The sequence below is a fragment of the Mya arenaria genome, chromosome 10 (genome assembly GCF_026914265.1).
Source record: "Mya arenaria isolate MELC-2E11 chromosome 10, ASM2691426v1".
In the NCBI taxonomy this organism is placed as follows: Eukaryota; Metazoa; Mollusca; class Bivalvia; order Myida; family Myidae; genus Mya; species Mya arenaria.
The window spans coordinates 29,451,014-29,474,857 of NC_069131.1; the positions used below are offsets into that span (position 1 = coordinate 29,451,014).

The following is a 23,844-nucleotide window of genomic DNA, read 5'->3' on the forward strand; positions in this document are numbered from 1 at the left end:
TTCAGAACAAGAAACCACAGATTACCAATAGAAACGGGCAACTGGAATAGAATACCAGTCATTGAAAGGAAATGCCAAACATGTAACAAACTAGGTGATGATTCCATTTTTTACTCGAGTGGAATGTTTTTGATAACGAGCATAAGCAGTATATAAACCATATTTTAACATACACCCAGACATATATAAACTTGAACAGTTGGTAAACACTACTAATAAAAGGGATTTTTTGAATATGTGTAAAATGGTATCTGCTATTCTTAAACAAATTCGTTAAAAGATTACTGTTCTTATTTATTAATTTGCTGTAATTGTGACCCATAGTTATCGGCGGTATATATTATCAAAGAAATATACATTATTCTGACGACCTTTAATAAGCAATTATTAAAGTGTGAAAACCCATCTTGATGTCGTACTTTCACTTTTATTTCAGATACCAATACCAATCTATATCAGAACATATAGATATACATATTTACAAATGTACAATAGTGAAAACAAACTGTAAGTAATATTATAAATCATTGTAGGTAATGTCCGCAAATATGGTACGTTATACAGTTAAAACAAACTTAAGTTTAATCATAAATCATGGTCCGTAATGTCCGCAAATATGGTACGTTTTACGCCAGAGGCTCGCTTACTAACAAATTTCATGAACTCGTTTAATAAAATCTTGTATTAAATGACAACTCGTGTCAGATCCTATATTTATAACGATTTATACTATTGAATACTGAACCATTTCGAAAATATGTAAAAAACAAATATATTTGCCTGCTTATGCATGAGGCATGAATCCTCGGTAAAACAAAACCGACCTAAATTGCAGAAATTGCTTATGCACCGATGCTACGGCACATCCGATACCTACAACTACATAATATTTTTCCAACCGACAACATTTGCTTATTTTTCTAAAGATTTTTCAATACCATCGAAAAAGTTATTAATGCGTTTGAAAAAATGAACTTTTAATAACTGTTCACCAACGTTTACGTCGCCCACACTAACACAGATGCTCTCGTCTCCTGCTGTCCCGCCGGCCCAGAGTCACTGGATGTGCCTGTCACTGGATGTCCCTTTGATTAGGTGCAGCCTTTTGAGTCTTGGTCACTCACCCGTGTTAATACGCGTTCCCCGAAAACATCAACAAACAATGTCATGCGAAATATTTTACACAACAAGAGTTTACCGTTAATTTAACGTTGTCCCATCAATACAATTTTATTATCATGTTAATAGTTGCAAATCATAAGATGCTTTTCTTGAATTACGTGATCTATTACTCCAAATTTGAATGCAAATTAGAAGAAAACAGTCAAAAATGAATTGAGACACTAACGTTGTCACAACACGGTAACCTTAACACAGTATTTCCTAACATTATGGGTTTGCTGGAATCAATCATTGTGTAGTAGTAATAGTAGTCTTCCGCATTTGTTCGGGCGTTTTCACTCGTTCCCGTTAATCTGTTAAAATTTGATAAGGTTCTTTTTTTCAAATCGGCGGTCATTTATTGTTGTCCCTATCCCCTATTATCCAATGCATGTCTTATCTTCCATTTATCCCTTCCTGCTATGTTGATCAAATTAAGTGTAAAGCTGGGCCCTCCAAGCCGGTTTAAATCCGCAGTGGTCGTTTCCCTAGTTTTATCTAACTGAGCGAAATAGGCTCCAAACTATATACCAATGATAATATTTTTACACATTTTGCCGTCTTTATTGTTAGATGCTCAATACATTTCGCTGAATTTATAGTGTAGCGTTCACTGCAGGTTTTTTTGCAACAGACATATAAACGATGAGAACGTTCATCCCTATTAAGGTTTGAGAAACAGTAGCACAACTTTCACTATATGATTCATTTTGTGAACGCATGGCTTTGTGGGGCTTTGCGCTTGTGCCTTAAAATAGGGTATTATCTAAGGTGTTGGATACGAGACCCGTCACTCAAGTATTCATTTTATTTTTAAAATATTAAACTGTTTTTTTATTGAACGGAAATACAATCAATAAATTTTAACAGTTGCGTTTAGTACCATTGTATTGAGATAAACTTACATTACGTCATACAATACTAATTCATATCTGATCTAACATAAACCCGACTAAGTTGTAGTAGGAAGAATTTCAGTATTTCTTATTATTTTACTTCCTGGTCATTCATAACAAAAAGGTTGGTTTTAAATATCAAATTAAGTAGTGCCAGTTTACAGTATTCAAATGAATAAAAACATTTCAAATCTGTATTGAGTTGGAGTTTATAAAATAAATTTAGAATAACATTTATCTTATATCTTTATATATTACTTGGACATAAAATAATAACCCTAATGATGATTTCTATATTTGCAGTTATTTTGTATCTTATGAATGTAATTTGTGGGATTTGTCCACCCGGAAAACATGGTGACAGCTGTAGTAACAATTGTACTTATCCTCATTGTTTCTGCTCATCCGAACGAGCCTGTGAAGGGTGCGAAATTGGATATTGGGACAGAAGACAAAATTGTTCGTTGACATGCATTTTTCCAACATGCAGATGTACCAACCACACCAACTGTCTTTCCTGCAAAGACGGATCTTACGGATTGGAGAATAAATGTAATAAGACTTGCCCTTCTGGGTGCGATAACAATACATGTGAAAATAATGGAATGTGTTTTTCCTGTAAACCGAATTATACCGGAAACAAATGTGATTCGTGTGTAGATGGCCTGTACGGTGTAAACTGCTCTTTACAATGCAGCCAAGGTTGTGAGGGGAACGTCTGCAATTCACTTGATGGATCATGCAACTGTAGTAAAATGTATAGCGGTGAAAAATGTGAATCTTGTATTGATGGTCTGTACGGAGTCAGCTGTTCTGAATCATGTAGTACTGGATGTGTACAAAATAATTGCTCTGCTATCAATGGAAATTGTGATTGTAAAGAATATTACAAAGGGGATACATGTAACGTATGTGTAGACGGGCGTGACGGTGATCATTGTTTGAATAAAGGTGAGTTCTGTCAATGAGGTTACATACCTTTCTTCAAATAAATAACTAATTGGCTCCTACAACCTCTTACGATATTAATCTCAAACTCATGCATATACTAGAATAATTATACTGTATGCTATATAAACATGATATGAACAAACTATTATTTAACTTTATAAGTTATTATATGAGTGCTGATGAATTAATTTCTTTTCGTAGATACATATATAGCAATTTCATAATTAACTTGTAAGCATTAATCTATCAGCACAAATTCGACATACTTATGGTGGCAGTGACTCTGAATAATACGCGCGTTGCCTTTTGAAAGCCATATTCTAATGCGCTCAATTTAAATATAACTATCAATGAATATATATCGTAAGTTATCATTATACAAGGTGGAAATAATTATAATTCACTAGGTTAAATATAAGTCTTAATATACCTCAGAGCTCATGGCTTGTATTGTCATTCCACCTATTAAGGTTGTGATTCAATGTTATTGATTAAATTGCATAATTATCATGTCAGAAAAGGAAGTTTGTTTAAGCAATCTAAATAAGGGAAACATCAAATTTGTTTTCTTAAAAAAAACTAAAGTAAATACTATCATTTAAAAAACACAAAACAATAAATGGTTTGTTCATCATGCAAATTTATCATCATACAGCAAACGAAAAAGGTGCGCTAATGAAAAAAACACCTTTGAAATACCCTGTATGATAAATCACGTCGCCATCATGAAATAATTTCAGTATATATTTTTTATTTAAATATATCATTGAAAATGTGCGCGTTTTATAGCGACGTTTTATGTATTTAGCGCTGTAAGCCATTAACTTAATATTTATGATATAAAAAGAATATACTCGTAACATTCGTGGTCAACGCTCGTTTTAACAAATTCCGTATTTAATGATCACTCTTGTTATATCCTGTATTTGTTAATGTTTGTGTATATCTTAAGTCATAAGTAGAAGTTGCTTTACTTTTCGTCATGTTTTGATGTGTACTTCAATACGAATGCCATTCCTGATAAAAAATGTTATATTACATATAAATTCAGCGGAAATAAAGAATACTCAGACAGAGGCAGATAAACCAAACGTTGGTGCGGCTGTTGGTGGGGCATTTAGTGCTGTTCTTGTAGTGGTAGCTGGAGTCCTTATTGTCATCATTCTCAAAAGAAGGTATGTTGTAAAGATACTAATTGATAACGATCAATATTCAAGTTTGGTTATTTAGAGGTTTTGTATTAAGAGAAATACTAAATTTTATATGCTGTTATTATTGGAGAATAAATATCATTTGTTTTTCATGTTATCATTTTCAAAGAAACAAATTATGCTGGAAAAAGCCACGAGGGGACGAGCAAATCAGCGAAGAAATCCATACACCTCAGCCAATTGTGTACGCTACAGTGCAGAAAAATAGTAATGCGATATTAACAGTAATCTTAGTTTAGTTTAAATATATTTATTTATAACTTGTGAAATAATCTATTACAACATCATATTAATGAAGTTGTGGCACGTTGTAATACGAGACCCACTGGTGACCACAAACTAAACTCACATGCACCCGCGGCGAGAATTGAACTCGGGACGCGTTAGTTAGAAGCTGGTGCGTTAACTAATGGGATACTACAAGAAGAAGTAATCTTTATTGTATTTGTTGTACTTCTTCGACTCATAAAGAAAATATCATTCACACATTTCAAACAAATTAGAACTTGGTGTATATAATGCAAGAGGAGAGATTTACTGCATAACACTCAGATTAAAAGAACACATCGTTTAATAGGAATCAGTTCTCAGATGTTATTTATTTACCAGATATTTAAAGCCTGAAGTAAATGCGTTTATACTTAGGGCCTAAACCTGTACCCGCCCAGGAAAGGGATACCCGGCATGGATATCAGACACAACAACCTCACACTTCATTTACCGAACTCCATACTGAGGCTGGTAAGATTATCGTGAACAACTTTTTGTTTACTAATTTTAGTTAAGCTAGATTGTGAAGACAGCTATAACCTGATATGAATCAATATCGAGTCTGTTTCCTGTGACGAAACTAATTTCGATTTCTATATTGAGCAAATAGTCTGAGAGACATGGTGTCAATGCTTTGCTGGAAACCCACGACGGTATGGGTAAGAGGCGGACTCCATAACCATTCTAACACTTGTACCTTCGATATGACTTTGTTGTTATCCAGAAACATGTATTTTTGTTAAATATTTGCTTTGCAGATAACAAATTATACGAAGACATTTCATTAGGAGCTGATAATCCAAACTCTATTCAAGAGAATGTCAATCAAGAAACCGGACGAAATTTTAATGTGGAAACACAACAAGTTGAATTGTTTATTGTAGAGGAAACTGCTGAAGATGCTATCCTTGAAATCGGTAAACATGTACTTTCAATACTTATATTGTTCATAATAGATTATATTTTTAAGGTTTTAACAAATAATGATAACGTTATTATTTCTTACTTTCTTATGTTTGATTTGTATTCGTTATATGGTTTATGATTAGTTTAAAATGTTTTGACTGCTGGTGCGTTCAACCATTTCAGTATTTTTGTATTTATTTATAGGAAATTTCCTATAATTGTTGTACACTTATATATTTTCTTAATTTCGGTCATGGGCCATTTCTTCTTCTTCTATAACGGATGAAATGTTATTATTTTATTGACTGAAGTATTAATACATTACATTAATCCTCCTTTAGACGAAGATGACCAAATAGCCAGAGCCATAGCAACCAAGTTTGAAGAGAAAGGAGGGTTATATTACAACAACGCTGATAAAATCAATAAACAAAAAGTCGCTATTGGCAACTTAACGACGTATGTAGTCGAGAAAACTGACATTGATATGGAAGAAGAATTCGAGGTAAAATACTGTTCATGCGCTGATAACAACACATCATCATTTAGAAAAATGTATGTTTCATTGTCTTTAATTGATAGAATCAGTACCGATTATTACACGTTATAATTTTGTCTTGCAGAAATTTCCCTACGGATTGACAAAACCATACGCGGATTCGCAGACGCACGAAAATGTTCAACGGAACAGATATAAAGGAATTTATCCATGTATAGTTTGCCATTTGATACCATCATGGCGTTTAATATAATTGTTATTGAGTTTTTCTTTGCCAGGACATTATATCTTTCCATGTAACAACTCTGCGTGTTTACCAATTCCCTATGTCCGCGTTTACGTATATTTGTCATATGTTAATCTATTCAAAATACGCATTGATAAAGGTATACATTCATCGTTCTGGGAAATGTTCTGGGTATTTTGTCGGATAAATTGTAGAATGTAATTTCAGATGACGACACAAGGGTCAAACTCAGCGACTGTGAGACGGACTATATCAATGCTAGTTTCATGGATGTAAGTAAATGTTATAGCACGTTTCGTATGAAATGCAAGTATACTATATTTAACAATAAAAACGTAACTTTTAAACTTTAAAATGTTTCCTTAAAGTGCTTCCCAATACAAGAATCGATGCCACTAAGATTCGAGTTCAGAGTTGTCTCATATAACAGTCGATGCTGTTGGTAAGATACATTTTACTGAACGCATACAATTATATTTTTATTTCAGGGATACAACAAAAGACATGCGTACATTGCAGCACTAGGTAATGCATACAATATTTCTACAGTTTAAGCACTTTAAAGTTACATATAGCTACCATGATCAAAGGTTGACTAACTTATGCTACACTAATGATTTTTACTGTGAACTCTTGTTTCTAGTAGATAGTTCTCTCCATTTCAAAAGTAGTATGCAGATACCACACAATGTCAAATAGATGAATAAGCACTGTTCTGAAAAGTGTAAGGTATGTGCAATTTGATCGGTTCGAGAAATTGCTGTTTGTCTGCGAAAACGTTAAATACTAGTATTTAATATTTAGAATCTTAATTGTTGACGTATAATTACAATTTTGGGGCATGATTTATCATTCTTGGGGAAATACAGCCGAATACTTATCTTGATTTCACAAAGTATTTTTTAATCGTTTTTGTACGTGCATTTAATTACAGACACTAGAAAAGGAACTGTCTAAAATTCAGAGTTTAATAAATCATTCTATTCACGCTGGTGTGACAAAGATTGTTATTATTTTCTTCCTGTTATGTTTTTATTTCCTTACTGTTGAATGGCACGAATTTCTAGTTAAATTAAACAAAACATCAAACATAACAATTACTTCAGTATAGATATTTGAGTTATCTTATATTTAATCGATTCAATTTAAGAAAAAACAAACATCTGAAAGGTTTTTCATATCAATGAATTTGTAGGTCCCATGTCAAAGCAGCTCGGGGATTTCAGTCCATTTTGGCAGATGATCTGGCAAGAAAAAGTGGAGAAAATTGTCATGCTGACCAACCTTGTAGAAGAAGGAGTAAGATAACTTCACAATAAATGCACCAGTCAATTGTAGCACTCCCCCCCCCACACACACAGGTCCAAGGGTATACCGTGGATCGCGGAAGAAATGGGCCGTGTTTTTACCTTCCAGGTGGCCCCGCAGTGCCGAGTGAATGCGTTGGTTTTGTTTTCGCGACGAAAAAAGCGCGGAACGGGCCTTACCTAGGTAAACCGGGATGCGGGGGCATTTAGCGGGGATTTTACCCGGTATTGGCTGGACCGAAAGTCAAAGTCCCCGCTCTTCCCCGGACCTGAGGGGGGGGGGGTGCGTGGTTATAATTGACTCAATTAATCAAACTTTTATTTTATAATTGCGCTCGTTATACTCATACTTTCATTGCGGTGAAATACGAGGGTTTATAACTTACCCTTTATTAAAATATATTTGACATAAATGAAAGTTTGAGGAACTTTTAGTTTCAATGTAGCCTGTTACTGCCATATACATATTTTCTACCTCCATACAGTGTTTTTATCAAATGTTTGTTGCTCTCTTACAGAAAGACAAATGCGAGCAATATTGGCCAAACCCTGGAACAGATAAACATTACGGACGCGTGTTTATTTCTTGCCAAACTGAAGCTGAATATGCCGAGTTCACGAGGAGAGAATTCACAATTTCGAAGGTGAGTTATTGGAATGAACAATACCTTTATGAAAAAAGTATTACTGTGAATTATATATAAGTGCTTAGCAACGAAATATTGTTCTATTTTATAAATCTAGAAACAGCTAGATTAGTTTATATTCCTGTAATAATATAATAAACGTAACTCTAACGTTCAGGAAGATATTATGCCTTAGACATATTTTTAAAATCAACTCTCAATTAAACCTTATTTCTATAAACGATAAACCGTATGACTGTTTCTATTTAGTCGCTTAACATTTTGATTAATCTAAATCATGTTTACAATATTCATTAGTTAAAATATGGACATATCTTCCTGAATCATTCAGGACTAAACTGCCATCAATTCAATGAACACATTTAAGGCATTCGGTTTACATTGGGGTAGACGTTTACATTTTCTTTTCAAACTACAGATCGTTCGCTCTTACAAATACAAGGACATCGAACAATGGTACACTATTTAAATGCGGAATATAAATTTACAAATATTTACTTCCTTATTTAATTCACACGCTAGTAGAAAATATCTTAACACTCAAATTCTTAAGTTAAAAGTTCACCAAATAGGAACTTACAAAATGATGGTACAATTGCATAAAAACACAACCAAAACCATAGGAATGACCTCTGGATCCTTAAGATAATTTATGCTGAACTTGAAGCCACACGATTCAAGGCTCTAACATTCATTTCCTGATTTAAACTATACTATATTCTAATATCGATATCCATCGTGGATTGATAACCACGAACATTAGTCAGAAACTGATTAAACTACAACTAATTAAATTCTTAAGTTACTTTTATTTGTCGTAAAGAAATTACTCAGATCTTATTCGAATTTCTGTTACATGAAAACTAATTAAAATGTTCGATTGTAAAATATTGGCAAAGGGGCACTACCGACTATTAATGCGACAAACATGCATGGGGAAGTTAAGGTTGATATATCCACGTACAATCGATTAATGGTATGAGATATATCACGGTGGTAAGACCAATGTAAGAATAACTTTAAACTATCCGACAATGCTTATCAAGTGAACAGTGTGTAAAAACGGCGGTAAAATGAAATAGTATTTTTCACAGGATAGCGAGACCAGACAGCTTCACCACCTTCACTTTACATGCTGGCCTGACAAAGGTGTACCTGAGGATGTGACAGGAATCGTTGAGTTCAGACAGAGAGTCCTGAATCTACCTGACCAATTTGATGGCCCTGTTCTCGTTCATTGCAGGTACTTCCTGTCCTATTTTAAATAGGCCTAATGGTTTGCTTCATTTCAATTGTTTAAAGGGAGTTTGTTGCATTGTTATAACGTTCCTACTTGGTTAGTAAAACAGTGCTGCCAGGATCCGTCGAAATAGTAAAAACCCAAAGGATATTATCTCGATTAAGACGAACATATAATTCATGTTCGTTAATGTGACAAAGAAACAGTCTCTCTTGCATATGCCAACGCAATTTAAAAACAACTATCATTGGTTTTTCCAGTGCTGGCGTCGGTAGAACTGGCACCTACATCGCTCTAGATATGTTGACAAAGGAAGGAGAGAGTGAAGGAGCTATTCACATCCCTGGCTGTGTAATTAACATGAGACAAGACAGGGCCTACATGATACAGACGTTGGTGCGTAATGGTGTCAGGGATATCTTTGACACCTTATATATGTCTTTACCATGTCCTTAGTGCCAGTAGTACAATTGTTGATAACAGTAGATTTTATATAAGTGCCATTGAATTTAGTTGCTCTATAAATGTTAAGTCACTGATGCTTAACAGATCATTTATAATACGAACCGTGCTGTATAACTGTTATCTTTATAAATAGCCAGGTATGTAGGTGTTTCTTATTCTATCATAGTACATGTAGCAGGAATAATAACTGTAGTGAATGTAGCAAATACTATATTGTTTTTATACTTAAAATTAATGTCTAGACCATCCATTTTGCGTCCTGTCTCTGCCCCTAATTTAATAGTCAAGAATTATTGTACACGACCTTATAAAATATTTTGTTTTTTGTTTTTAAATAAATAGTAGATGGACTGTGAACCAAAAACAATTGATAATAATTACTTAAATAGCTTTTGATTGACTAAAGTTCAAGTTTGCAAACTAAGGCTGATCACCATAATTGGCAATTTCGTTGTTCATTTTTTCTATTTAGAACCAGTACCAGTTTTTACATAGAGCTCTCGTCTGTTCACTGAGTGATATCAGCAAACAAATAAGAGGGAAACATTTTCGCCAGTACATGAAGCAGATGGAGGATGAAGACTTCAGTCGACAATTTCAGGTTTAAATGTTTGTTTTGACTTCGGTTCATTCTTTGTACATAAAAGGGTATTTCTATTCTGTATTTACATATTTAAATGCGTTGACTATAATTGTAATACAATTCAAATGTTTTTGGTGAGAGGCCTGATTCAGTCAATATAAAAACAAGAGAAAAATATTTAATGTTTATGTGTTTTATTGTTGGTGCTGCTGCTGTTGGTGTTGTTGTTGTTGTTGTTGTATGTGTTGTTGTTATATTTCACAAAACAAAAATCGCTTATGATATTTTCAGGAAATGCAAACAGTTTTAGAAAAGTCATCAGATAATGAAATACAGGCCATTGAGAGGAATAAGAGTTTGAAGGGCAAGAACAGACCATTTGCAGACGTACCAGGTATTTTGTTGATGTTCAATATTCCGGTATGTGATACAATTCATTCGCTTGAAAAGACGTTAAATCCTCAGTCTAATCATTTCTCAGTGGTTATTTGTAGGCTGTATCCTCATAAAGCAGAGATGAGGTATTGTAATTAGTACGGTAGACTGATGTCAATTTGTGTAAATATCATGTTTAGTTTTTTTCATGTGCTTGTTGCATAGCCATGATGAAGGTATTTGGTGACATTAAACATGAAGCAAGTTTTCTGCTACAAAGGAATGACATTCTTTAGGTAATACAATAACATGTCGTTTATCTAAATATTTAAGGCAATACTTGAACGTATATAAAGCTGCTTTCATGATATATATTGTAGGAGATCGCAACAGACCTAGTCTCTCTCTTGATATTCAATCCGGATCCTCTGGATATGTCAATGCAGTTTACATCGATGTAGGTATCATTTACTAATTGGACTAAATTATTAACTTAATGTATTATATCAACGTTGATTGAAGTAATTCAGTTTATAAGGTCTACTGGCCAAAGGCCAGAACAGGCCAAATTTGAAACTTGCAAAACAGTTTGAATTTAACATGTTAACACAAAACGCTTACATTTATTACCCAATGTTTAATAAACTTGTACAGTGATACGGTATCTATGAGATCTCGTTTTTGAACCAGCCGAATCTGTTCATGCATGACCGGAGAATGGCCCTTAACTTTACCTTGGAAATAGTCATAATTGACTATTCCTTTGAAATATTTTGTTTACCAATTTATACTGTAGTTAGATATCTACGAGAGCTCGGTTCTTTTCCAAAACTAGCCAGATCCGACCATGCATGACTTGATTATGACCCTTAATATTTGCCAAATTGCTATAATTGAGATTAAAAGCACACTAGCCTCGTCATTTTTTATCCGATCTGCGTGATATTTTATACATTAGTTAGAGAGCTGAGCTCCCGTTTTATACCAGTAAGATTTGCCCATACATAACTGGATTGAAATTGTCAGAATTGCTTTATTTCAATTGCTAACAAATGTCTTATAATCTTGATACAGAAAGTGACCAAATTAGGCAAGCCAGTAGAGCACAGGCCCTCATGAGCCTCTTATTAAAATATATCAACCTTATGCAAATCAATAGCTTCATGTTGTTTTAAAAATGGAGTCTTAAATAAGGGTTGGTAAATAAAAATAAGCTAATGATTTGCAACGTGCATCAGTAGCAATTTGCAACAACTACCTCTTTTCCAGAGCTTGAAAGCAAGAAATCGATTCTTGGTTGTACAAAGTCCCATGAAAGGAACCGTGATTGACTTTTTGACACTCTTGTACCAGGAAAATTGTACTTGTGTCATAAGCTTTGAACCTCCTATGGCAAAACAAAAAGTATGACGCATTTATTCAAGATACATTTGTTACATTGATTAATGTTTAAACGTTTAATAAACGTATTGATTTACATGTATTAATCAATCATCGTTATTGAAATCATAAGTATGCGTTCTGTTACTGGCTTATCAGTGCCACTGTAGTATGATATAAATGGAAATGCTTATTTCAGAGACAAACTATTGGGTTGTATTATCCTGCTGACAACAAAATTTTAAAACAGGGTGTGTTTCAAGTATGCTGTACTAAAACAGAGAACCATGGCTACTGCATACAAAGACTTTTAACTATCAAACACAGTGGAACTACTGAGGTAACCTTTTAATTCTTTCATTATTTAGCTCTTTACATATTATGTTAAGAAATATTGGCACACTATCTACTTACGCTTAATTTTGACATGCATATCAGAAAAAATGTCAGATTGCGCATGCTCAGCTTAGAAATCTGAAAGAAATTCGTAAACACCTTTCACAAAAATCAACAGAGATAATGGTGAACGGCCTTATTCATTCTCATAATGACTTTTGCAATGGATTATTTACGGAAATTCCTGCCTATCAGATTAACAGACTTCAGAAAGTTCAGAACCAAGCAGCAAGAGTTGTGACCAACACACCATACGGTCATCCAACTACCGAAGTCCTCAAATCCCTTCACTGGCTACCTGTGAGGGCAAGAATTATGTTTAAAATTCTTGTCATTGTGTTCCGTATTGTGCAGGGAACAGCTCCTTCTTATTTGAGGTCTTTGTTAAACCGTGTTCAGGGAAAATACAGACTAAGATCTTCTGATGACATTCAATTTATTGTTCCAAGAACCAGAACCAGAATTGCTGACAGATCACTTGTTGTGGTTGGGCCAAAATGGTGGAATGCTCTTCCTAGAGACATAAAACACATTAAAAGTGAACCTACTTTTAGAAAGGAACTGAAAACTTATTTGTTTGGACTGTTTTATAATTAGGAGCCTACCAGATTTTATGTGTAAATGACTGTATATACCTTGTGTGAAATAGCGCATGAACTGTGTGAAGCGCAATCGAATATTGAACAATACTTTTTGCGCTATACAAATGTATTTGTATTTGTATTTGCTAGCATTCGACAATATTTCAGTTAGCACGTATTCAAATTCGTTTGTCAAATCGGTAACATACACTGAATTATAACCAACCATTTACTGAGTCTCAAAACTTCTACTTTAAACAGCAACCTTCCGAAAGGGTAGTTCACCACTTTGAATTCAATGGATGGGATTATACAAGGGAAGTTCCGGAGTCAACAAAGGATTTTCTTAAATTTATCGAAGGTATTGACGTCAACTTAAGGGAAACTTCGAACAGAGGCCCACTTCTTGTTCATTGTTTGTAAGTACATAAGTTGGTTTTGTTTTCTTTCTTAAACCGGCATAACCTTTATGTGATTTCAAAAACACTTTCTATTAATCAAACATAGATTTTTTTTTATATATTAAGGGCACCTTTTTTGGCCAAGTTAATCCTCATGGACGTCATCACCTATCGTCACGTTTATTAACCATTTATAAGTTTTAGCCCAACATTTATATTTAATTATATTTTAATGTAAACTCAGTTTTAGAGCCTTGTGAGGTTTTGCCCATCTCGTTGACTACATACAAGGCTTTCATCTAAACATGATCATCTACATGTGACTGTCTACTTGTCTCCTTTCCCTAACTGATCCGAGACGGGGCGAGCAAGAGAGCTTTGTTCTGTATTGTTTTAGTTCTCTCGTTGTAGAGACGGGGCGGGCAAGAGCGCTTTGTTCTGTATTGTTTCAATTCTGCTTGAGAAGATGGGACTGGAACAGGAAGTCAGCGTTGTGAACACAATCAGAAAGGTCAAATCAAGACGTAGGTCAGCTATTCCTAATAAGGTAATGACCATTACTACATGATGATACGTATTCACGTTCTATATGTCTTATAAATATTTCTTTTTCCACTGATAATAATTAATTTGAGAATATTTACTAAAATTAAATGGAATAATTGTGATTTTCAGACTGGTTATATTTTACATACTTAATCATCTTTGTTCTATTTATGTATCAGATTTAATAACATAATTGTAGCATGTAAAAATTCACTGATATCTGAAAACAATAAATACTGTTCATGCAATTGCTATAGAGCATATTCTTGCGTTCCGGGTCAACACAGCTATGTTTTCGCTGACAATACGTGTATTATAACTGATTATGTAAGAAATGACCGGTAAACCAAAACTATAGATAAAACATATTATACGTTTAATTCAATTGTTTATACTAAATGGTATTAAGAGGTATTCCGGATTTTGATCCAAATTAGTACCGAAACGATTTTCTTTATTTTTGAGGAAAAGACAACTGATTGCACTATACTGTACATGTGTTTTTAAGGCCATGAAGTACACTTTTGGAATATTTCTACAAACGTTTTCACGAAATGTGTTCTTTATTTTCAGGCACAGTTTGAATTTTGCCACGGATGTGTGTTGTCCTATGTGAAGTCATTTGATTACAGTCAATACTCGAATTTCACTGAGAATGTATCTAATGCATTAAATACCTAGATAATGCGATTGCCTATGCCAGGTAAACAACAGCATACGAAGAGAATGCATACTTACAATTACTGAAAGATGAAAGAGCTGTCCAGTGTTCACGAAAATGAAATGACATTAATCCAAAGGATGAGATATATTGATACCAAAATATTTGACAATACTTGTAGATATTTTTCTCCTGTTTTAACATACATATATGTATACTATATGTTTTTGGTAATTGACCATATATGTCCAAAACTGTATCTATCCAATATATATGCTGTTGTGTATGTCGAGTCCATAATGTCCTTCAACCCTACAGCCCTCAGGCCTTTATGGACATCTTCGGGCGATTATCGCATAATGGCGAGCAGCAAGCAATCATTAACCTCTAATTACACCTTACTCTATCACATCGCTTACTGCACGTGTATCAAACGCATTTACTTGGTTTGTCAACCACATTTAAATCTTAGTTAAATTACATACAGCGTCGGTATAGGTATATGTACTTATCACGTGACATTCGCATGCTAAATATACACACTATAAACTAGGAAACCATTATGCGCTCTTTTTAAACGGGTAAACTGACCTGAGACAGCGACAAAATATTCATTTAATCATGTAAAATTATGTATTATCGGCCTCATACTAGCTCGTACTGACAATTCTAGACTTGTTTTTGTGGAAAAAATGTATGTGCCATTTATGGGACCATCTGCTGTCTTGCCCCTTTAGAACGATGTTATATGCATTAATATTTGCAATATATTTTGATAATTGTTAATGAATGAAAACAAATGCAATGTAATTATTGTTTATCTAATGCGAAATTGTGAGTTGAACTCGTATATTTGCTAAAATTCATTCTGATATCTCATGTTCCCAGCATTCCGGCTTGTAAGCCTTAAGTTCAATTGCAATCCGACATGAATGTCATATTAAGCAATCTTTCCAGGTCAAAAGCCTTCGAATACCATTAGCCAAAAGCCATCACATTAAGGGAGTCGCTCATGTTTTGGCACCAGTTTCGTTTTCCCGGAAATGAATATGAGAACACTTATATTATAACTACTTTACTCTTTGATACCGAAAGTGCAAAAAATACACTTAAAGCATGAAAAGATATTCTTGTTTCAGTGAGTGGTAAACACACGCCGGTAATGTCAAGGACCCCCCCACCCGAAAACTGAAAACAAAACCACACACCCACAATGATTCATACACAACCATATGGATAACTTAACCTTGAACCCTTTTGTTAAAAAAACGTTACTAACGCTATTGAAAATCGCTGACTTCAAAAGCAATACTTGAGCACATATCAACATTTCTTGAAGGGTTCCAGCCGTCAGTGTCTTAGTTTTAACACTCCTTATGAATTTCCACACTTAATAGCGTTATACCAAAAAGTGCATTTTACAAAAACATGAGCGAGTCCCTTTAAGTAAATATGAAAACTTTGAAAAATCTCTAAAATTACTTATTTAACTTTTATATGACTATTTAGTCAAGCTTTATGTAATCGAAGATTAACAAGTTTGATACCAATACCATATAGTTACTTATTTAGCCTACTGCATACCTAAGTTAAAAAATGTAATATAAACCTTATCGATTTAGTGTCTTCGTGGCTACGTGCAGGCGAATGTGTTTATCGACTGCGAGTGGATAAAAGACGACCTTGAGTTTTGTCCCAGGTATTATATAGCCTTATGTCGTTATCATGATAGAGTTTTGCCACAGTTGTAAACGTAATTGAATGTCATTTTGCAAAATGAGTAATTCAATATTCGTTTGATGATACCAGTTTACAAAAGCATTATAACACAACTGTAGTTTTAATTTAATGGTATGTCTGAGTAAACGTAAACATCTTGTGTCTTGACAATCAGGCTTTAAAACAACAAAGTAAGCATTCAGGCTAAGCATGATCTGGTAAAAACTGTTATGGCCCTTATCACAGTGATGATAAGTACAACACTATCAACGCCCTAAAGCACAGCGATGATAAGTGCAACACTGTCAATGCCCCTTAGCACAGTGACGATAAGTGCAACGCTGTCAACACAACTTAGTATAGCGATGATAAGTGCAACACTGTCAACACACGTTAGCACAGGGATGATAAGTGCAACACTGTCAACACACGTTAGCACAGGGATTATAAGTGCAACACTGTCAACGCCCTTTAGTATAGCAATTATAAGTGCAACGCCGTCAACGCTCCTTAGTATAGCGATGATAAGTGCAACACTGTCAACGCCCCATAGCACAGCGATGATAAGTACAACACTGTCAACGCCCCTCAGAACAGCGATGATAAGTGCAACACTGTCAACGCCCCTAAGCACAGTGATGATAAGTGCAGCCCTGTCAACGACTCTTAGCACAGCCATGATAAGTGCATCACTGTCAACGCCCCTTAGCACAACGATTATAAGTGGAGCACTGTCAACATCCCTTAGCACAGAGATGATAAGTGCAACACTGTCAACGCCCCTTAGCACAGTGATGATAAGTTCAAAACTCTCAGCGGTCCATAGCTCAGCGATGATAAGTGCAACACTGTCAACACACCTTACCACAATGATGATAAGTGCAGTAATGCCAACGCCCCTTAGCACAGCAATAATAAGTGCTACACTGTCAACGCCCTTTAGCACAGTGATGAAAAGTGCAACACTGTCAACGCCCTTAGTATAGCGATGATAAGTGCAACACTGTCAACACACCTTAGCACCTTGATGATAAGTGCAACACTGTCAACGCCCCTTATAATAGTGATGAAAAGTGCAACACTGTCAACGTCCCTTAGTACAGTGATGATTAGTGCAACACTGTCAACGCCCTAAAGCACAGGGATGATAAGTGCAGAACTGTCAACGCCCCTTAGCACAACGATGATAAGTGCAGTACTACCAACACACCTTAGCATAGTGATGATAAGTGCAACACTGTCAACGCCCTAAAGCACAGCGATGATAAGTGCAGTACTGCCAACGCCTCTTAGCACAGAGATGATAAGTGCAACACTATCAACGCCCCTTAGCACAGTGATGATAAGTTCAACACTCTCAACGCTCCATAGCACAGCGATGATAAGTGCAAACCTGTCAACACACCTAAGTACAGCAATAATAAGTGCAACACTGACAACGCCCCTTAGCAAAGTGATGAAAAGTACAACACTGTCAACGCTCTTAGTATAGCGATGATAAGTGCAACACTGTCAACGCCCCATAGTACAGCGATGATAAGTGTAACACTGTCAACACCCCTTAAATACAGCGATGATAGTGCAACACTGTCCACGCCGTAAAGCACAGGGATGATAAGTGCAGAACTGTCAACGCCCTTTAGCACAGCGATGATAAGTGCAGTACTGCCAATGCCCCATAGTACAACGATAATAAGTGCAGCACTGTCAAAATCCCTTAGCACAGATTTGATAAGTGCAGTACCGTCAACGCCTCATAGCACAGCGACGATAAGTGCAACACTGTCAACGCCCCTTAGCACAGTGATGATAAGTGCAAAACTGTCAACGCCCCATAGCATAGTGGTGATAAGTGCAGAACTGTCAACGCCCCATAGCATAGTGATGATAAATGCAACACTGTCAACACACCTTAGCACAGGGATGATAAGTGCAACACTATCAATGCCCCTTAGCACTGCGAGTTTGTTTGACAACATTTTTTTTCGTCGGATTTTATAACGGAATATTACAGGTTATTGAGTTACAAACACGGGACGGCCATGCGTTAGGGTGCATGACGTTTACAATTCTGCGTCAAACTTTATTAATCCATGTCATATATTCATATTTTTTATCAAATTGTTATGAACATTGGCTTCTTACTTATTTACCTGAACGATTATGAATATGAGTCAATTCAGGTCAAAATGTAGGTAATTGGGTCAAATTAGATGTTAATAATCCCAGTCATAAATTAAATAGCTTTAACATCCAATTGTTATGAAACTTATTAAGAATACATGTGTGCATGTTGTCTTGAAAATAAATAAATATGGTTTACCCCAGGTGAAAAGCTAAGCCACTAGGCCAAATATTAGATAATCAAATCCCACATAATAAATAAGAAAAAAACAACAACACATTTTCCTTTTCAATATGATTTACGGTGGGTTAGCAAATGCATTTCCACATATTATAAATTTATACAGTTTGTAAATAATCACACGTTGTAAATATAATACCGATTATTCCAACAATGTATTCATGTACATACGTACCTATAGCATAAACAAAAATGATCGATACAATGGGCATGGACATTTGCATGATTTAGAATGCGTAATTTAAATTGAACAAGTTAAAACAGAATCATTTAAAGGTCATAGAAAAATGATATCTCAACAATTACTACATGATGCACGTAATTCAAAAGTAATTACTATATGATCACTTTGAAGAGAAAGAGTCCATAAATATTTTTCTGTGAAGAATAACTTGTTAATTTGGTACAAATTCAATACCAAAAAAGTATGGGAAGAACCTTAAAATTTCTTCACACTTTGGTTTTTATAAAAATTACATGTATATTGAAACATTGAAAGTACGCATACTTGTAGTTATACAAAAGTTAACAGTCCCATAAATGTCAATGCATATGTTTGCATATCGTGTTATATATTCTTTGCATGCCTCTTATATTGACCCAGTTATCTGTTATCAAGATAGCAAATGCTCCTCTTACCTATCAGTTGAATACAAAAGTGATTTAAACGGCCATACTTACAAAGTATGCATGTACATTTAAGGTATTGTCTTATTTGAACGAGAGGATATCATTCGATTATCCCGAAGAAACCGGTTGAAGCCAGTATGTAAGCTTAAAACATGTAATTGGAGTCGTTTAAGGCCAACGAATTTTATGTCTTTGTTCCTCTACATTGATGTCAAAACAAAATACCGGTTGAGAAATACAAATAAAAACCCCAATAGAAACTAGTCTACAGTAGCCATGAATTTAACCGCGATCCTGTTTTAAGGCACCAGAGACACAGCGCTATTAGTCAACACCACATACAAACCACCTAAATGTTGGTATGATCTATTGACTACGATGCAATTTTTGTTGCATTCAAAGACAAAGTTCGTTCCTTTATGATTTTCTTAGGTGCTTAAGAAAATGCTTGGTAAATTAGGAAAGAAATATTTAGTTTATATTGGAACACAAGTGGGCTAAGGATATGTGAAACGAAAGTTAAACGAACAGTTGCCTAAATGTGTGCACTTAAAATTATTATTATACATATCGGCTAATTTATGCATTGGTAAATCATCATTTTTAGAAAATGAAAACTTCTCTTCGTAGAAGAGTAAATAATATTCAGACGATTCTTTTCTCCCAATCAAATGGGATAAATTTGTCACGTGCCAGAATTGAACCAGTGCAATAGTTTCTACTTCCTATTTGGGACAAAGATATTGTCGTAAGCGCTGGTTAAATCATTTACACCGGGCGACCTTGATGAGAATACGAACTATTTGTGTTTAATATTTGATAACATGAAGTGCAGGTATGTAGTTTACCACGTAAATCTATTTAGAAGTAAATGTGTTATTCATTGAAAATGCGAACGTTACTAATTGTAAGCACATTATGCGTGTTTTGATCTTAAACAGAATGGAGACGTTTTCTTTTATACTCAAGGGCATTCCAGAAGGAATAAGTGGGTGGGGAAGGCCAAAAAATTAGTAGGTTTTTTAGTTTTGATAAACAATTTTACCAATCAGTCAACTGGAGTCAATCATACATCCTTTGCGACATGTTTCGGTGTGATAAGGAGATTAACAAATTTAACGAACGAAGATTTAATCAGATTTTTTATAAAAAGCATTTGTAATTCCTTTCAGAAAAGACTGTCGACTATATAAGTATAGTTTTGTGTCAAAATGCCAGAGACCACCCAATCAATTATGTCTTAATGTCTTCAGATTTCTAGATAAATTATTTTCTAATAAAAAATATCAACAAAAAACAAAAACAAAACATATTGGATTAAATTCATTTCCTGGTTACACAAATGCAAATACCTTCTGCAATCATCACAAAGCCACAATCAATTGTTGATTTGGTGGTGATGACTAATTTGACACAAAAAATACGTCATTTTATGGAGACATTTCTGAAATGCTTTTTGAATGCAAATCCATCAAATTTGCTTAATTACGCGTACACATGATACAAAGAGCGTATGCTTTCTGCTTGTTAAACATTGAACCTCAAAACTCAATTAAAAAACTTGTTTTTAAACTGTTAAATGATTTGGTTATCCTGCCAACTTTTGCACCTTACTAAGGTCATCAACACGTATCATACAATTTCAGACATGTACATTTATGTACCATTTTAAAACGAAACGTAGTGTAGGAAAAACCTGAATATGATTTTCTGGAATGGAATGACAGCAGTCAAAGACATTTCTACCAAACTCTAATGATTGGACACTGTTTCAAAAGCTTTGTCTTAGCATGCATTTCGATGTTTGAGTCCGAAGTACTGTATCATTGTTATAATGGTTTCCAGAGATCTGGCCAATTAGATGTTTCGCAATCTGCTAAAATCTTTACTCTTCGCATTGACGTATTTTGTTCTAATGCATAACATTGAAATGAATGATCTTGGTCTACTTACGGATGCTCAACACCTTGCGTATGCCTACCGGATGGCCAAAATGCAAAAATACGACAAATGGCGTTGCAAAAATAAGAAAACACGCCATTCAAGGTGGCAGAGCAAAAATACGAAAATACTCAAATTTGCTGGACAAAAAAGAAGAAAATATCCTTAGTGGCGAGGCGAAAATACGCTGTTTATTTTAAGTTAGCGTACCTCACTTATTTATAACATTTAATAAACTGTACTCTCATTTTTTACAACAGACATACTTTATTTGGAGTTAATGCGTACGTGCGAAAAACATTGTTTATCTTCCGAGGGCATACCATCATGTTTACACCTTGTGCTTTGTCCCAGTTCATGTCTCACCTGAATGTATTGAACAATCGGTGTGCTTTATTGAGTTATCTAACATAGAGTATCACGTTTTGGCTTTAATTTTATTCATTTGAATAAGCATTTATATCACTGTAGATGTTGATCTTTTATGACAAGTTCCGCAATGGTCACATCTGTTTATTAATTTCATATTAAGTTAAAACATGTCGGAAACTATATTCCCCTATGTTAAGTGATACATTGTAGGTTTTTCTAATCATTTGGGCATACATATAGGTTCGAATTTCAGCCATACCTATTAAATGACCCAGAAGGTGGGCATATTAAAATCGCACCGTCCGTCCGCCCGAGTAAAGTTTTGCAGTTCAACACGCGTTTAATTGTCATGATCGCTTCGATATGATCCGATGATTATGAAGGAAACGATTGAGCATTGGTATTGTGATTATTAATGTCTGAATTATTAGTAAATCAATGGACACTACAGGGGCACCAAGGGGTTGTAATCATTATTGATCTTAATTGGGCCCAATATCGGATTACATGGTATGAATACCGCAACTACACAGTGAAAGAATTAAATGCAAAACATTGACTTAAGTTGTATATTAAATATCACCCCAGGTCAATTTGGTTGTCTATTATTTCTAGTGTATTTTAACTGTCACAGATAAAAAATATAAGATATATTTTGGCGCTTTTTCTATTGGAGAATTTGGGTCACGTAGCTATTAATTTACAAACAACTTAACAAAGGCTAATATTTTTTATCTTTTCAAAATCGTATGCAGTTTTATCATTTAAGTCAGATGAGTAAAGCATGCCAATCCATTAAAAAATTTTTTTACATCAACCTATAAATAGCTAAAAAAATGAAATGGCTTATTTAATCTTTTTCCAACTCAAACTTTATCGTGGGATTGAATAAAAAAGTCGTTTAAATAAAGACAATTTGCCATATCTGATGATGGCCGGAGTTGAGCTTGCACCCTTTAAATTGTAAATTACAATGAAAGAATTCAATAATTTTAAAATTAAATATCTAAGTCATAAAGTCAAATGATCGTATTGTCATATTTCGTGATTTTGTTATATATTTGTAAGAACCGATTTTAATTCACTATTGAAGTTGATGTTTCTATATATTCAAGATTTGTGAAGTTTCGACTAAGATCATTGATTGAAGTATGCACCTCATTAGCACGTTGTATTGTATGGATTTCCAATCACCTTTCATAACTAAAGTAAACAAAAGACTGACAGGTAACTATAATGTACTGAAGAGTTAATATACTAGCCGATTGTTTTACCTACACTGGTTTCCATATCGTTATGCAAATATATGAATTTATTGTAAATTTGGATGATACATATTTGGCAATGTTACAACTGTAATTAGATAAACATTATTAATTTTATTTCAATGTACTTGTTGAAATGAATGACCCCATTTGTGTTTGTTTCGCTAACGGGGTAAATATTAAGAATTGCAACCTATAAAAATAAATACGACGAGCCGTGCAAGTACACCTGGTAACTGCTGAAAACGTATTTGAACAAAGCCATTTTTACACCTCTTAAAGTCCGGTGTCCGTCGTAAGTCAACAATTGCTTCAAAGACAACTTCAAAGAAAACTTCATTTGGATCTCTGTTTGCCATGGCATGGAAAAACTTAATGGCAAAAATCGTGAGGCATAGAGCATATATTCTTGGTGTGTAACATTGTCTTGTGGTCCTCTACATAGTAAGTTCAAATTATGCTCCTAGAGTCAAAACTTGCCCCGCCCCGGGTACGACAAGTTTCTTACGTACTCATTGAGGGAAATCTTTGAAAATATGCTTGTAAAACCGGTTGGTTCAGCCTTTTTATACGTTGTTCGTAGCATCATATAGTAGTCCTCTTTCAAGTTGTTGAAATCGTGCCTTGGGGTAAAAACTTGCCCCGCCCTGGCGGTCACAAGTTACCTATATACTTATGTAAGACAAACTTCTTGTCCGAAACCTCTAGGCCCAGACCCTTGATATTTTGTATTTAACATCATACAGTGGTCCTCCGACAGGATTATTAAAATTATTACCCTTGGGACAAAACTGGTCGCGCCCAGGGGTTTAAAAAGTTTCCTGTATAC

At 34.6% G+C, this 23,844-nt stretch overlaps 2 protein-coding genes across 6 annotated transcripts in view; both read left to right on the forward strand.

Annotated features, from left to right (window-relative positions):
* The first annotated feature begins 1,891 nt into the window (after positions 1–1,891).
* Positions 1,892–15,009, forward strand: LOC128205148 (receptor-type tyrosine-protein phosphatase F-like). 4 transcript variants are annotated; one of them, XM_052906595.1, is made up of 23 exons: positions 1,892–1,959; positions 2,361–3,008; positions 4,060–4,183; positions 4,329–4,426; positions 4,865–4,960; positions 5,248–5,406; positions 5,737–5,900; positions 6,019–6,106; positions 6,349–6,413; positions 6,630–6,666; positions 7,337–7,440; positions 7,967–8,092; positions 9,190–9,338; positions 9,596–9,731; positions 10,273–10,401; positions 10,675–10,777; positions 11,139–11,215; positions 12,028–12,162; positions 12,338–12,478; positions 12,730–12,834; positions 13,377–13,534; positions 13,928–14,063; positions 14,636–15,009. In XM_052906595.1, the coding sequence occupies exons 2-23, from the start codon at positions 2,375–2,377 to the stop codon at positions 14,741–14,743; spliced, it is 3,072 nt and encodes a 1,023-aa protein (XP_052762555.1). In that variant the 5' UTR covers positions 1,892–1,959; positions 2,361–2,374; the 3' UTR covers positions 14,744–15,009. The 4 variants fall into 4 exon arrangements, with proteins under 4 accessions (XP_052762555.1, XP_052762556.1, XP_052762554.1 ...); XM_052906596.1 differs by lacking the exon at positions 1,892–1,959 and adding an exon at positions 2,125–2,181; XM_052906594.1 differs by lacking the exon at positions 1,892–1,959 and having other exon boundaries at positions 2,194–3,008.
* Positions 15,010–20,172: 5,163 nt separating this feature from the next.
* LOC128205637 (E3 ubiquitin-protein ligase rnf213-alpha-like) overlaps positions 20,173–23,844 on the forward strand; it is a 108,420-nt gene continuing 104,748 nt past the window's right edge. For both annotated transcript variants that reach the window (XM_052907441.1, XM_052907442.1), the window contains exon 1: positions 20,173–20,272. The gene's annotated coding sequence lies outside the window, so the exon portion shown is untranslated. The remainder of the gene's footprint in view (positions 20,273–23,844) is intronic.